The sequence below is a fragment of the Rhincodon typus genome, chromosome 40 (genome assembly GCF_021869965.1).
Source record: "Rhincodon typus isolate 14 chromosome 40, sRhiTyp1.1, whole genome shotgun sequence".
Taxonomy (NCBI): domain Eukaryota; kingdom Metazoa; phylum Chordata; class Chondrichthyes; order Orectolobiformes; family Rhincodontidae; genus Rhincodon; species Rhincodon typus.
In genome coordinates this window covers 2234843-2250070 of record NC_063371.1, presented here as the reverse complement: position 1 = coordinate 2250070, position 15228 = coordinate 2234843, and the positions used below count along the sequence as shown (strand labels likewise).

Below are 15228 nucleotides of genomic sequence, written 5' to 3'. Positions count from 1 at the left end.
AGAAGCAGAGGGGAGCTATTAATTATAGGATAGGAAGATAAATGGTGAACAAACTTATGTCTCAAAGGATTCCAAAGCAGTCAAGTAAGGAAGTCTTGGTTGAGAGAAGTATCTTTGATGTAAGTAGCTATTTATATGAATTAACTGTTTTCAAAGAATTCAAGAGTAGATACCTCATGAGGTCTTAGCTGTGATGTGTACCTTTGAAGTAGGCAAACTAAGAATGATTTTCAAGAGTTCTTCAAAGAGTTCAAAGGAAAGAGGTAGAAGCTGAAATCAAAGTCAATCTTTGTGTGCAGTTAGGTCCATGACCAATGCTGAATACAGTATGTTATGTACAGTCCAATAAGTGTCTCGAGCTTACTCAGTGAATCCAGCTTTCAAACTTTGCAGTATTCCCTCAGTATTGCCCCCTGACATTGCAGAGTTCTCTTTGTATTGCTGAGCTGATACTTAATACTGTCCCCACCTGCATTAGTGTTGTATTGCCTTAGTACAGCCTTTCTGATAGTGAGGGAACACTGAACAATTACCCCACCTCCAGTCACTCAGCACTTCCAATGATGCTGGAGCTACACCGGCTCAGCAAAGGGGAAGACGTATGTGTTTCTACTGTGTTTGTTTGTCTAGTTTTGGGATTTATGTCCCCAGTTTGGTTGATTCAAAAAAAAAGCAATTTGCAAATCCAGCTCCCATCCTTAGAAATTTCACTGTGTGTTTTCCTTCGTTTAGTTGTTTTTAAAAAATTGCTCATGGGAAACTCCAAAATTTATTCTGTTTCCTAAATTGCCCATGAGTAGGTGGTGATGAGCTGTTTTCTTGAACCACTGCGGTCTTTGCAGTGTGCTACACCCACAATGCTGTTGGGAACTGAGTTCCAGATTTTGGAATAAACAAGAATGAAGGAAAACAGACATTGTTCCAAACAGTGAGTGAGCGAACGAGAGAGCAGGACAGCGTGCGCATGAGACTGTGGGTGAGAGTGGCTGAGTGAGCGAGCACGTATGTGCCTCTGTAAACCACCATGTATTGGTGGTGGAGATAGTGAACGTTTAAAGTGGCGGATGGGTGCCAATCAAGTGAGCTGCTGTGCTCCGGATGGTGTCAAGCTTCTTCAGGGTATTTGGAGGGCACTGATTGAGACAAGTATGGAGTAATCAATCATATTCCTAACTTGTGTCTTGTAGTTGGTAGACAGGCTTTGGGAAGTCAACAGCCGAGGTACACATATAATTCCCAGCATTTGACCTGCTGTTGCAGCCATTGCACACGTCTGGCTGGAACAATTAAGTGATTGATGTTAATCCTCAGAACACTCTTCCCTAACCAATTCATCGCCAACCAAGACACATCTTACAGAGTCAGAAATAGGTTTTGTCAAGAAGAATGCATAAGTGGGGATTTTAAAAAAAACAATCTTCAGTGTGCAGCAGTCAGTCTTTTCTCAACGTAGTGCTGGCAAGACTGAACATTCCATGAGTCATGCAACAGAGATAAATATACATTCTGGGAAGGTGCCAGCTTTGATCCCAAATGAACTAGCTCATCTCAGCCAGGGTGGAACGATAATATTACTGCTGGCTCTGGTTCTTTAGACAAAGGAATGGAGCAATCAGCCTTGTGAGATTTGAGCAAAACATTTGCCGGTCTCCTATTGTACTGTGTTCCCAAGGAGTCAAAACTTTCAATGGGGAGAGAATTAATTAGGTAAAACAGCATCGATATGTTACTAAAACCTGTTGGATGGCAACATCTACATCTGCAGGATACAGCTGTACTGTGCTGTAGGGAGTGACACAGTCTGTAATAATTTAAAACTTTAAAATTGAACAGACAGCAAGGAGCTAATTTGTCTTTTAAAACATGAATCTTAGCTTGCTAAATTCCGATAAACTGCCTTCTTTCACTATTCCACTCATAGGAACAATTACTTGCAAGGACATACTTTGCGACCATTATGCCTATATTTTTTCCAGGACATAGAACTGAAACACTAGATACAACTGAAAAATGAAATTCTGGATGTTTCAGCCATGGCACAGAAAGTTAGGTTTTGCAAATATACCATACAATGTATTAAATTGTGTATAATTTTGAAATCTCTAAGCAAACTGAGGGATGAGAATGATATAAGGGGCTGAATTTTACTTTTTTTTGGACTCATTTGGGTTGAGTCAATTTTTTTGGAGGGATTCTCACTATAAGGCCCAGCAGGACATCCCACTATATCTTACCAAGCGTTCTTCATTAATTTAGTACCTTGTCCCCATGGGATCCCTCTCATCCACTTTTAGTCCTATCTTACCACATTCTGTTCTCTGAACAACTTGCCATTTGCTGGTTATCCACTAAAAGATCAGCAGACTTGCACCCACACCATCGTCAAAAACCTGTTGTGTACCTAGACAAGCACAATCAATACAGAGCCGTCCTGCACGGTTCCCAATATTTGCTCTGGATGTGACAGACAGGAGGAAACTGCCACCCCGCTTTGCAAGACGGACCTAGTGGATGGTGCAGACACAGGAGTTCCTCCTCTCCCAACACAGCAGCACAGGCCACAACCCCAGACCTTGTCAGTCTGTTCAAAGGATGTCACCTGAATCAGTACAGTCTCAGCCATATGGAGGAATGCTCACCACTGCAGAAAGAGGGCGAATGCTCTTCTCCACCTTGCCAGCTTAACGTGCCACCATCATCTCTCTGATGCCTCACACTCACTCTGTTTCTGCTGATGTACCAACCTCCCACCGAGGCTCATGGTCTACTACTCCCATGATTGACTGCAATATCTTCCCTCACTTGCTGTCACCCACCACAATCCCTGACATCACTAACAATACACACACTCTGTGCTGGCTACTCACAAGCTTGCCATACCTGCACGAAAAGTAACAGCGATGCCACCCACTTTCATCTCCCTTAATACCTGCTTCTCTCTCACTCCAGGTGGAAAGCAGTCCCCAATGGGGCAAAAAAATATCAAGAAAGGTGGTGGGCTGCCTGACATCGCTCCTCACCCTGCATGTGGAGAGCATTCTGACTCTTGACTGTCCCAAGTAGCTGACTGTTATCAATTCCCTTGAGGTGATAGCAGATTCTGACCTTGACTTACTTTACTGGGAACACCTGAGCAAACGCTATCTCTGAACTTGACAGAGATCTTTTTTAGCTTCCTAGCTTCATGTCTGCACTAAACAGCAAAACAAGACAGAAGTAATATGAGCCGGTACCTTTGACTGAGGGTCCAAAGTGCAGAAAAGCAAGGCAAGGTAATGCAAGGCAGGATGCTGTGAGCATCCAGGTAGGTTCAGTGAGTGAGTGCTGTGACAGCAAATGTACAGCCAGAGATGCAGCCTTGTGTAGTCCATGAGCGGACTTCATGTCCCTGAGCGCACACTGTCTTTGCAGCAACGTTACAGTGATGATAGCTGCTAGTGCAGCCCGAGCTGCAATAGTGAAGTGCAGAGGCATCGTATAAGTGGATCAGAGATGTGCCATGAGAGCTCTTAGAAGCTAGTACATGTTGAATGTCAGTGTCTGTAGACGTGCATCATGTGCGGCTACTGCCCATGAAGAATGCATAGCGTCTTACATGGAGGTCCTTTGGAGCAAACAGCGAGCTGAAAGTTTGATTTACATGTGAGTTTGCTCTCCGTCCAGCTGGTTTGGTACATTTGGTACATCTGGTAATATTGGGAAGCTGAACATTAATGGGGTGATTTGGACCATTAATAAGGCGTTTAACAAGCTACAATCCCCCTTAATTGACAACTCACCTCTCCCCATTGAGAAACTCACCACACTGCTTCGAAAATCATAAAAAATGAAGCTCCTGACAGTGATATAGGCCTTACCGCATTTCTCATCTGATTCTGTCACAAATCTCACCCACAATGCTCAGATGCTGCTAAAATTCTGCCCAAGATACTTAAAAATGATAAATTTGACATCATATGCATTATAAAGTCTTGGGTTCACCCTAACATTTACCCAAACTTTTCACAATGTGTTTACACTTTCTTCTGGTGCAGACTACCTGTGGGAGACATGGGTGATGCTGGATTGTAACTTAGGAGGTGGGGGATGGGGGGAAGAGAGAGAGGGATGGGAGTGGGAGTGGGAGTGGGAGTGGGATTGGGAGTGGGTGAGAGAGAGAGAGAGAATATCATGACAACATGCTGGTTTACCTTCAACTGCTGCTGGTCCCACTGCCTCTGGCGGGTTTATCATTGAGATGGCTAGTCTCTCTGGTAACACCGTCTTCCTGGGAATATGGTAACTGTCAAATTTAACTTTAAAAACAATTAAAATTGAAATCTGCTGATGGTCAATCCATCTAAGATCCTGCCCATGTCTTAAAAATTGAAATTCCTTATTGCTTCTTGCACCAAAGTAAGTTGTCTGATCAATCGATTCAACAGATGCAAGTGTGTCCCCGATATCAAATAAAAAGTGTCCTCATTTCTACCTGTAACTGGGGATCACTTATACTTCAAACTACATGCACACGCACCAGAACGGAAAGTTACAATGAGCTATAAATGCCGACTGAATGTCATTTAATTGGAAATTAGGAAGTCAAAGTTAACATTTTCCCTGGTCTATGACAACACGAATGGGGCAGCACTTTGGCTCAGTGGTTAGCACTGCTGACTCACAGCACTAGGGACTTGGGCTTGATTCCTCCCTAGGGCGACTGTATGTGTGGAGTTTGCACATTCTCCGTGTCTGCGTGGGTTTCCTCCGGGTGCTCCAGTTTCCTCTCATAGTCCAAAGATGTGCAGGCTAGGTGGATTGGCCATGCTAAGTTGCCTGGCGTATTCAGGGATGTGGAGCTTAGGTGGGTTATAGGGACATGGGTCAGTGTGGACTTGTTGGGCCGAACGGCCTGTTTTCACACTGTAGGGATTCGATGATCAATGATCTTCTATGAACGATTGGGCAATCAGATGGCTCTCTCCTTTTCTTATGTGCAGCAAATTTGAGAGCAAAGAATGGAGAGTACTTGCAAATATATTATGTAAATGGTACAGCACACGAGATATTTAATTGTCACATCTGTCTCCCAGGGAAAGTACAAAGCACAGCTTCCTCAGGAGGAGGGAGACAAAATCCAGAGTGTCTGTTAAGCTGGAAAACCCAACAGACTCTCGGAGGAAAGAAATTCTGAAGAATTTAAGGAGTTTAAACATTTGGGAAGCAGTGATTTAGAGGGAGGAAAAAGAATGTATAGGATGAGTAGGGTACTTAAGAGGATTAAAAAGAAAACTAAGGAAAACAATGATCATAGCAACTAGCTGCTACATTAGAAGGCACATTGTGAAGGTGGCCTTCTGACTGGGAAAGTGTGTTGAAAAAAAGGGAAATGAACACTGCTATGTAGAAAGTATTCTTTGACGGTTAAACATACAGAGGATCTGCTACAAACTTGCAATAACTGAATGCAATTCTTGCAGGCAATCTGGTTCCTCATCCAACAGGAAATTAGCTGTCTCCTCTTATGAAGTTGAGTTCTGTATAAAGTTAAGAATCTTTAACTCAACTCATGTTTCATCAGAAATCTGCTTAGAAGTACACCTTTGAAAAGTATCTTTAATCTTAACTGCTTCCCCTCATCCACGACTAGCCTGAGGCACTGCTTTTATACAGCTGTATCCTGCGTAAATCTACACCTACCACTGTTAAGTGTCACACAATAAAGTTTGTTTTAAAAGCCTTTCCATCTTGTGAACGCAATTCATGGTGAAGTACTGAAATTGTTTGGGAAGACTGATCCCTTGGGAAGGTGTGGGGTTGAGTGGGAGGGGGGGTTGTTGGCAATTTCTGACAGACAACTCTTTTGTTCTCTCTCTTTTAGATGTATGCACACGAACAGAAGGGCAGATTGCAGAAAAGCCATCCGAGGCTACACAACCTCAGAAAAGAAAAGGTGGCAAAAAGGCAAAGAAACCCAAGACTCAAAAAATAAAGGAGACTCGACGGAAAAATCAAAAAGAAAAGCTCGACAAAGCACAAATGAGGAAAGGTAATGGGTGTGACCAGCTAAGGCTGCCCACTTCTGATTTCAGCCATTTCTGCATTGTCTAGGTTTTATTGTACTTCACACTAGAAACCCAGAGGCCGAATAATCATACTGAACTGCAGCTACTAAAAATAAATAAATGAACATAATCAATGACCACAGCAGGGAATTCTTTCACTCTGCACAAACTAACAAGGTTTATCTCCAATGAAGTATGAATGATTTAATAGAGACATTTCACTGTTTGGAGTCAAGTTGTGAGGAAAATATTGGATTTAAAAAGTGATGTTGGTTCTGTACCAAAAAAATGTTGACCGTGCCCCTTTAACACACAGTTCTATGTTCAGAGTTTAACTGCATCACTAACTGGAGTTTGGAAACAAAAGAATGCGGTTTAGCCCCTTCAACCTTTTCCATGAGAAAATGGTTCATGGTTGCTCTGAGATCCAATTTCATTCCAGGACAGCTAGTGATTTCTGAACGTTGCACTCTCCTACATCCACATTTGCAGGTCAAATTGGTGAGGCTGGTTATCTTTCCCACTTAACCTTTTGTCATGACAGTGATGATTGGTTTCAGTCCTTTAGAATTTGTAGAAACAAAAAGCTTCCCAAAATGCTGAGCTCAGATCAATGAACAGGAGAAGGATGGGCTGATTTCCATACAACCTATGTTCAGCAATGTTTAACCACCAACCAACAGAAATGCTTCTCCACGAGTACACGAAAATAATACTCACATAGAACATAGAACATTACAGCACAGTACAGGCCCTTCGGCCCTCGATGTTGCGCCGACCTGTGAAACCAATCTGAAGCCCATCTAACCTAAACTATTCCATTATCATCCATATGTTTATCCAATGACCATTTAAATGCCCTTAAAGTTGGCGAGTCTACTACTTTTGCAGGCAGGGCATTCCACGCCCTTACTACACTCTGAGTAAAGAACCTACCTCTGACATCTGTCCTATATCTATCATCCCTCAATTTAAAGCCATGTCCCTCGTGCTAGCCATCACCATCCGAGGAAAAAGGCTCCCACTGTCCACCCTATCTAATCCTCTGATCATCTTGTATGTCTCTATTAAGTCACCTCTTAACCTTCTTCTCTCTAACGAAAACAGCCTCAAGTCCCTCAGCCTTTCCTCATAAGACCTTCCCTCCATACCAGGCAACATCCTGGTAAATCTCCTCTGCACCCTTTCCAATGCTTCTACATCCTTCCTATAATGCGGTGACCAGAACTGTACGCAATACTCCAAGTGCGGCCGCACCAGAGTTTTGTACAGCTGCAACATGACCTCATGGCTCCGAAACTCAATCTCTCTACCAATAAAACCTAACATACCGTACGCCTTCTTAACAATGCTATCAACCTAGGTGGCAACTTTCAGTGATCTATGCACATGGACACCCAGATCTCTCTGCTCATCCACACTACCAAGAATCTTACCATTAGCCCAGTATTCTGTATTCCTGTTACTCCTTCCAAAGTGAATCACCTCACACTTTTCCGCACTAACCTCCATTTGCCACCTCTCAGCCCAGCTCTGCAGCTAATCTATGTCCCTCTGTAACCTGCAACATCCTTCCGCACTATCCACAACTCCACCGACTTTGGTGTAATCCGCAAATTTACTAACCCATCCTTCTACGCCCTCATCCAGGTCATTTATAAAAATGACAAACAGCAGTGGCCCCAAAACAGATCCTTGAGGTACACCAAAAGTAACTGAACTCCAGGATGAACATTTCCCATCAACCACCACCCTCTGTCTTCTTACAGCTAGCCAGCTTGCTTTACTTCTTTACTACGTTAAGTTTTCAGATAGTTTTTTTTTCCAGGCGATTTAAGCAAAAATATATCATTCAGTTAGATTTGTCATCATCTTATGTTCAGGCTTGGCATGACAGAATTACATGATTGGCTGATAAACCACGATTATTGTCACTTTTCCATCAATATTCTCATGAACAAATGTGACATCAAAATAAAACCTTTTAAAACTTCTAAAACCTGTAACTGAACATCAGGCAATACATCAGTGCAGAATTTTCTCATGAGAGATTAAATGCTGTTTCCTATATACCAGGCCAGTTTCCACGTGAAAGGAAGTGCACTGATTGGCCAATTAGCTCTGTTTATTTGTATCATTAAAGGCACTTTTATAGAAAGTCTTTTAACTGGCATTTCAGGAGCTCTAGTTAAATCTCATTTCTGACACTAACAGAACATTTGAGCCTTCCCCCTGCATTAACTGGCTTCGCTTTTGAAATTAATAATACCAAACGTAATTTGACCACTGCTCCGACAAAACACTTCTTCCACGTTCTACAAAAATATAATCAAGAAAGATATTCCAAAATGCTTCACAGTCTTCAAAGTACTTCAGAGTTGTAATGTAGTGAAGTGCCAAAGCACATTTTATGTGTAATGTGGAGAAAAGTAGCAAAGAAAACTGTTTGCAGCAAGGCCTCAGAAACAACAATGAGATATATCACCAGAAAGTTTACTTTAGTAATGACAGTATTGGAGTAAATAATGCCAGCCACCAAGAAAGCTGTCGCATATGGGATTCTGAGCATCTATCTTTTAAAGAGCAGATTGGGCCATCATTTCTCTTTCTAAAGAAATCACCTCCAGCAATGCAGCACACTCTTGGTGTGTCATTAAAGCATCGGCTGAAATTATGCGCTCAAGTTTTTAAAGAGTGGAGCTTGAACCCACAACTTTTTGACACAGCGGCAAAGATAATACCACTAAATTAAGACTTACACTTGAATTATACCACAGCTTTACATTAAGTGATCTCCCTCTGGTTGTCTGAAATTATAGTACTTAACGGCAATGGGCTTCTAATTACTTACAATCTGGCTTGTATCAGAGCCCAACCAATTCATTTTTATACCTCTGGAAAGCAAATGCTCTTCAGCTCTTTCATTGCTAAAGACATAATTTGGTTTCAATCCTGTGGCAATTATCAGTGCCAAGAAATATAATTGGTTTTTTGGGTTTTACACATCCCAGTTTAATAGCTCAAAGGGCTGGCAGATTTAAGTATGATGCTTGAAGTCTCAGTTATCATTGCTACCCACAGTGAACAACACTGTCAAGTATCTGTGAACCTCACCACAGAAGATTGTTAAAGAGCAGGATAAAACAGTTATCATGAATAACAGAGTATGAAGCTCAAAGAATATGGAGAAGGATCAGGGTAGATATTTCAAACAAGAAATGGCTGGTTTGGAGAACTGAATTGTAGATTCTTCAAATCAAGGAATGGAAAACTAGCCATTTTGGAACAGTGGCTGGGCCTGAGGAGGCAGAGGACTCTTTAGATGTAGCAAAATTATAAAAATACTTAGAGTTCATTTATAATTTTACCAGACTAAATGAAGCAGAGGAAATTTCTTCCTTTCTAATACAAGGAGGAAGGAACAGTACGGGATCTGGAGGTAATGCAGGTTGTTTTGGGGATGGCTCACCCAGTACTGGAGAACTACACAGGCTAGTGTGCCTAGTGATATCCTGTTTTTTATGCTCTTGCAAATGGAGCAGGGATGCTTCTCTGGTAAGGGAGCAGCAATAAATAGCAATTCACTATGCATTCCTCTTCCATTCCACAACAAAGATCTGTCAGCAAGAGAATTCCTCTTGTGCAGCAGGGAGATTAATGACGTTTAAGTGACAAGATGAGGAGGTAGGGAAAAACAAAATGGCTCAGATGGGAATATCAGCAGTGAACTGGATTGTCTTAACTGTGATGCAGCTGAATAGCCTGTCAACATAAACTTCCTCGGGTCACATATGAAGAAAGACTATTTGGATGAAAATTTGTGGACACTGGGACTATGGGACTGTCCACTCACAAGAGTTAGCACCTTTTAAGAGAGGAATTTGGGAAACTTAAAATAAAAACAAAGTTTGAAAATTAGAAATTAGGTTAACAATTGCATGACAAAAATTAAATGGCATAGCTACTGCATCTCAAATAGATTTAACACATCAGCAAAGGACTTCTCCAGCGTTTTGCGGTGAGCAACCAGCCTGAAGCCACAAGGTTATAAATACATCTTGTGAATTAATGCCACAAGTTTGTAATTTCTTAAACATGTGGAAAGTTTGCTTTTGGAGTACAGTGAATTCTCTCGATGTCTTTCCATGTGCTAAATTGTGGAGTTTAAAATCAGGCATTTTATTAATGTAACCATCACTGCACTGGGGAGTCATTACCCTCTACAAGATAATCAGATGGAACATGCATGAACAATCCTCAAACTGTGCGCCAGGTTCCCTACGTACATTTATGAAGGGGCACCAACCTGGTGCATTTATTTTCCAATTCTAACTGATCACAATACTGAAGTCTGCTCTTGTGACAAAGGGCAGTGCAAAATGGAAGATGTCTTCTCAGTTACTTACGTCACCATTTTACTTCTTTGCCTCACCAGATTTGGAAAGAAATAATTAATTGGGAAATTATGAAACATCTTACAACAGACAGCATAAGCTTTTGCTTGGTTCTCAATTGTACTCCCAAAACCTTTGCCCAAATGTAAAATATTTTTATAGATTAGTTTCATCAGATTTTTAATATTGTCCATAGTAGAGCGGGATAAACATTGATGTTCACTGATTATTTCTCAGAAGTATAAAAGTTCTGCATAATAATTAGCATTCAGCGATTGTACATTGGAGCTCTGACCATTTTTGCTTCATGCTTGTGTTTACATGGCCAAGCTTTTTATTTTGAAGCTTCTGAACCACAAGGATTCAGTAAACATTGTGAGGCTTTGATACTGTGAAATAGCAGCTGATCTATGTAATGACAAGTACATCAGTTTGTTTGCAACTTTTGTTCCAATATGTTTTCAAAAGATCTCAAAATATGTTCAATAAGCAAGCCAAGCCGGGGATGACAAAGCTAACTGACAGCAATGTCCAAGGTCATTGAGCAGGAACAGCATCAATGATTGTCTCATAGCTTTGCAGCCAGTAGTCTCGGACATAGAACTTAAGTGCAGGTGCTTAAACCAGATTGTCAGTCAGCAAACAGTCTGGACAAGTCTGATTAGCAACTAATTTCAGGGAGTTAGTCATGTTGAACAATAACTTAGTGATTTTCTTTCCAAATTAAAAAATGAAACAGGTAGTAACGTTGGTACATTACTGTGAATACACAATGTTGATTTAGGTACTGTCCATTTACATCTCCTCTGTTAAGTAAATCATATGCTCCTTTGACCCAAGATGCAATCTGATCCATTTAACATCAAATATGTAATCCACCTCCTGGAAAAGATAATAATGATGTGGTGGCACAAGATACTAATCACCATTTAGTGAAAAATCTCAAGAATATTCGGATAAATCCCTGAGTCTTATGATTGGTTCTCCAGATATTGATTGGTAAAAGTATGTTATAGGTATGGAATCAATACCAAACCTGAATAACACCTTGCTACATATTTAACCAAATGTGGGAATGTTCCCATTGTCTGTTTCTGATCATTCTTTTGCCTAAAAAGAAAGCTTTCCTATCCACTCTCCACTAAAACATACGTTTTAAATGTTTACTTAAAGAGCCCTGACCTATGGGATGACATGCCAAATGCAGGAAGATAGGAATGGTTGGGACTCTTAGTGGACTGGCTTGGACACGATGATCTGACCTGCCTCTTCTTTTTGTCATAAATGTTCTATGATTCCTATGAAACTAATTATTTCAATAATGTTAAAACCAATTTCACTACCACGAGACTATTAAGTATCATATTTTGAAATACTGTCAATAAAGTGATGAAATGCATCAAACAATACAGGATAGTAATCCTATATTAGGATAGTCTCTACTGCATATTCCCTGCTTAATAGAGATATTGTATACACTCAATTTGTTTTTCTATAATACCTTTAACAATATTAATATGTGCCAAGGGTCTTAACAGAAAATTATCAGAAAAATTGAGTCAGAGTGGGAGTTATTAGGACAGATGAAAGAAGCAGTGCAAGGGAGCATCTGACATGAAGATAGTAGTGTTCAGCCAAACTGCTGGGTAAAAGAATCTAGAAAAATCCACTCTGATCCCCATGAGCATTCAAACTAGTCCTGACCATCTTGATCTTGGTTAACATTACAAACAGCAGTTGTTCAAGTTTAAATGAAACATTGAAAAGGACACGTGGTCTTCAATAGCACACACTTCTAAAGACTAAATTTCACAGCAAACCTCAGCCAGTGAATCTACCTATTCAAGAGAAAATGGTGTACATATGAAAACAACTAACTACCTTTTGAAAGGGTCTATCAGGTTTTTGAGATGATCTTAGAAACTCCAGGATATTGTTCCAATTTCTGCTTTAGAACACTTTACAACTACGTCCAAGAGCTGACATTTTTGTGTTGCTCCAATTGCACCATGTTCCAGCAAATGTTTTATGGCTACTAACTTTGTTCATCCATACCATCACTTGTGTCCTTATTAAATATTCATGCAACTGCTGAAATCAAATTTCTTCTCCTGGGTACTTGCTAGCATGTTCATGAAGCAGTTATTTCCAATCTCACTAGAATAAACAGTAAGAGAGGCTGAAAATATTACTCAGAGGTGTCAATACGGGGTGAACATTTGGAATGAATTTCATATGACAGTGACAACAATTGTAAACAGTTTAAATTAATGAAGGCTTGCTTATGACATACATTTAAAGAAACAAAATAAGTCAGTCTCACTTCCAAGTGGGTGCTTTGTATCACAATCTTGAAGCATATACATGCTTAAGTTTGGCAAAGATTTATATTTGAAGCAGAACTTACAACCATTTTTTTTATAAGAAAGAATGGCATCAAAGCAGATCTTTTCTTTAATATCAGAAATTTACTGTAGAAAAATAAAGGTGAAATTAATTGAGAATTAATTTGGAATTGTAAGATAACAGGAATTCTGAACTATTGGATTATCATTTGAGAGGGGTTGAAGATGTCTTGTGTATTATGCTAAAGAGAGTTTCAAACTAAATGTCATAATGAGACGACAACTTTGGTGGCTCAAAGAATATTCAGAGAAAAAAAATGCAGTGAGCAAACAGATGAAGATCTTTTCCATTCAGAAGAGCACTGTAAATAGTCAATAACGGACATTAGAATAAATAAGTATTACTCTCTGTGTTGCAGGGTTAGAAGGAGAGACATGCTTGCGAACATCAGACTGTTCTGCTGGACTGTGCTGCGCTCGTCACTTCTGGTCGAAGATTTGTCGACCTGTACTGAAAGAGGGGCAAGTCTGCTCGAAACGTGGTCGCAAAGAAGGCCCACAAGGGCCGGAGATCTTCCAACGATGCGACTGTGGCCCAGGTTTAGCTTGTCGCAATCAAAACCAAGGCACATCTCAATCTATCTCCCGGCTACGAGTCTGCCAACGTGTCTAGAAAGACAGAGAGAAAGTGAGAGAGAGACCCCAGCCCGCACAAATTAACAGCATCAGCTATTGCACCAGTTAAAGTAAAATTGAATCATCAAACAAAGCAGAAAATGTGGAAATCGGAGCATGAAATTGGGTGCAAAAAAGTATTAAACAAGTTTTGTGAGGTGAAGCACCTGAAGTGTAGGGTGGTGAGTGTGATGGAAGAATTGTTCATTGGATGTGTTAAATTGTATTATTAGATGCAAGTATTTGATGGCCAAAGGTGATACCACATTTTCAAAGATAAGTAACAGAGAACAAATATGGCAGAGCAAACCGATGCAGTGTTTCAGTCAAGTATGTTAAAGCTGAATATTACGATTATTTGAATTAAGAAAAATGTCCAACCGTACAATCCAACGTTATGATCTTCCAAACTTGACTTGCCCCTTCTATCTTGACATAAGGCTAAACTGTGAATGGGCAGCAAACTTGGGGAGGGCAGAAGCAGTGAATGGCTTTTAATAACTGAGACACACTAAAAGTGTTTGAACAGCACGGAATGTTGAAAATATTCAGGTATGTCAATACCTGAACTGGAAAAAGCTGAGTCCATGTTTCAGGTGCAATTATATCAGAACTGGTGAAGGTCTACAACACCCTGTCTCTTTCCGATCTTGACTAGCCTATATTTCATATCTGCAGCACCAGCAGCTCTTAATTTTCTGCCTACTATAAGAATGTTTTTCTTCAATCTGACAGCTTGCAGGTTCCTTTGCACGGAGAAAACAAATGGTTAATGCTGTGCATATCCAGATATCATCAACTAAGAGAGTAAGCTGTTATTCTTGTCAGCTTATCCTGCTGATAAGAAAATAAATTTATTTTAGGGTTATTTTGGAAAACGTTTTACAATTGGGAAAGCAGTGAAATTGTACATTGCGCAGAGGTCTGAAAGTGACTCTGACCTTTTTTTGGATCATTCTCTGTTGAGGCACTCCACTATCATTCTCTTTGTTTACCATTCACCTGACGTTAGTTTTGTTATGATATCAAGGTTACATGTTTGACGGAAATATTTAAAGATCGAATTGTTTAAGTTTGTATGATTAACTTGTTGAAACTCCATTAACAATCCTTCACTGACATCACAACAAAAATAATTAGGATCAACCCACCAAGAAAGCTTCTCTTCTTCACACTCTAGTCTGTTGTCCATATTCCAAACTTTAAATCTTGTAACCTTTTACTGCTTTATTCTTCACCCCGAGTTAATGTAATGTCCTCCTCCTAAGCTTCTTTGAGGTTGTAGCACTTAAGAGGTTTTCAAGTCAGGAAAAGTCTTTCTGCTTCATGCTGCTCGAGTTGTACCATACATATTCTCCACTAGGCAGCCAGCTTGAAAGGTTCTGCCAGCCAGCTTTTTGTCTCTCCACGTTCTGTATTTGGAAATCCACTCCCTCCACACTGCCATTATCATCATGTGGCAAACACATTTCTGCATCCATTTGCTCCATCACATCACGTACATTTAGAGTAATCTACTTTTCATGCAAAGTTCAGTGTTAAATGTGTCTTTCAATATGGCCACACCCTGAGCAGCAATAATGAAGGCTCCACAGACAAAATACCTTGACTTGATTGTTTGATAAGATTGATACAAGGATCAGAGCCTGTATTGTTAACAGCCTACATGCTGTCTAAAATTGAAAAATCAGTAGGTTGCTTACTTAGTTGGATTGACTCACCACTATCAATATAATCCAATATTCTACTAATTGTAAAACAATGCAATTA

General features: G+C 40.3%; 1 protein-coding gene across 1 annotated transcript in view; it reads left to right on the top strand.

The window, feature by feature from the left end:
* LOC109927973 (dickkopf-related protein 4) overlaps positions 1-13456 on the top strand; it is a 45033-nt gene extending 31577 nt beyond the window's left edge. Inside the window, exons 3-4 of the mRNA XM_048618485.1 lie at positions 5861-6028; positions 13203-13456. Coding sequence (XP_048474442.1) covers positions 5861-6028; positions 13203-13456 — 422 coding nt within the window. The remainder of the gene's footprint in view (positions 1-5860; positions 6029-13202) is intronic.
* The last annotated feature ends 1772 nt before the right edge of the window (positions 13457-15228 follow it).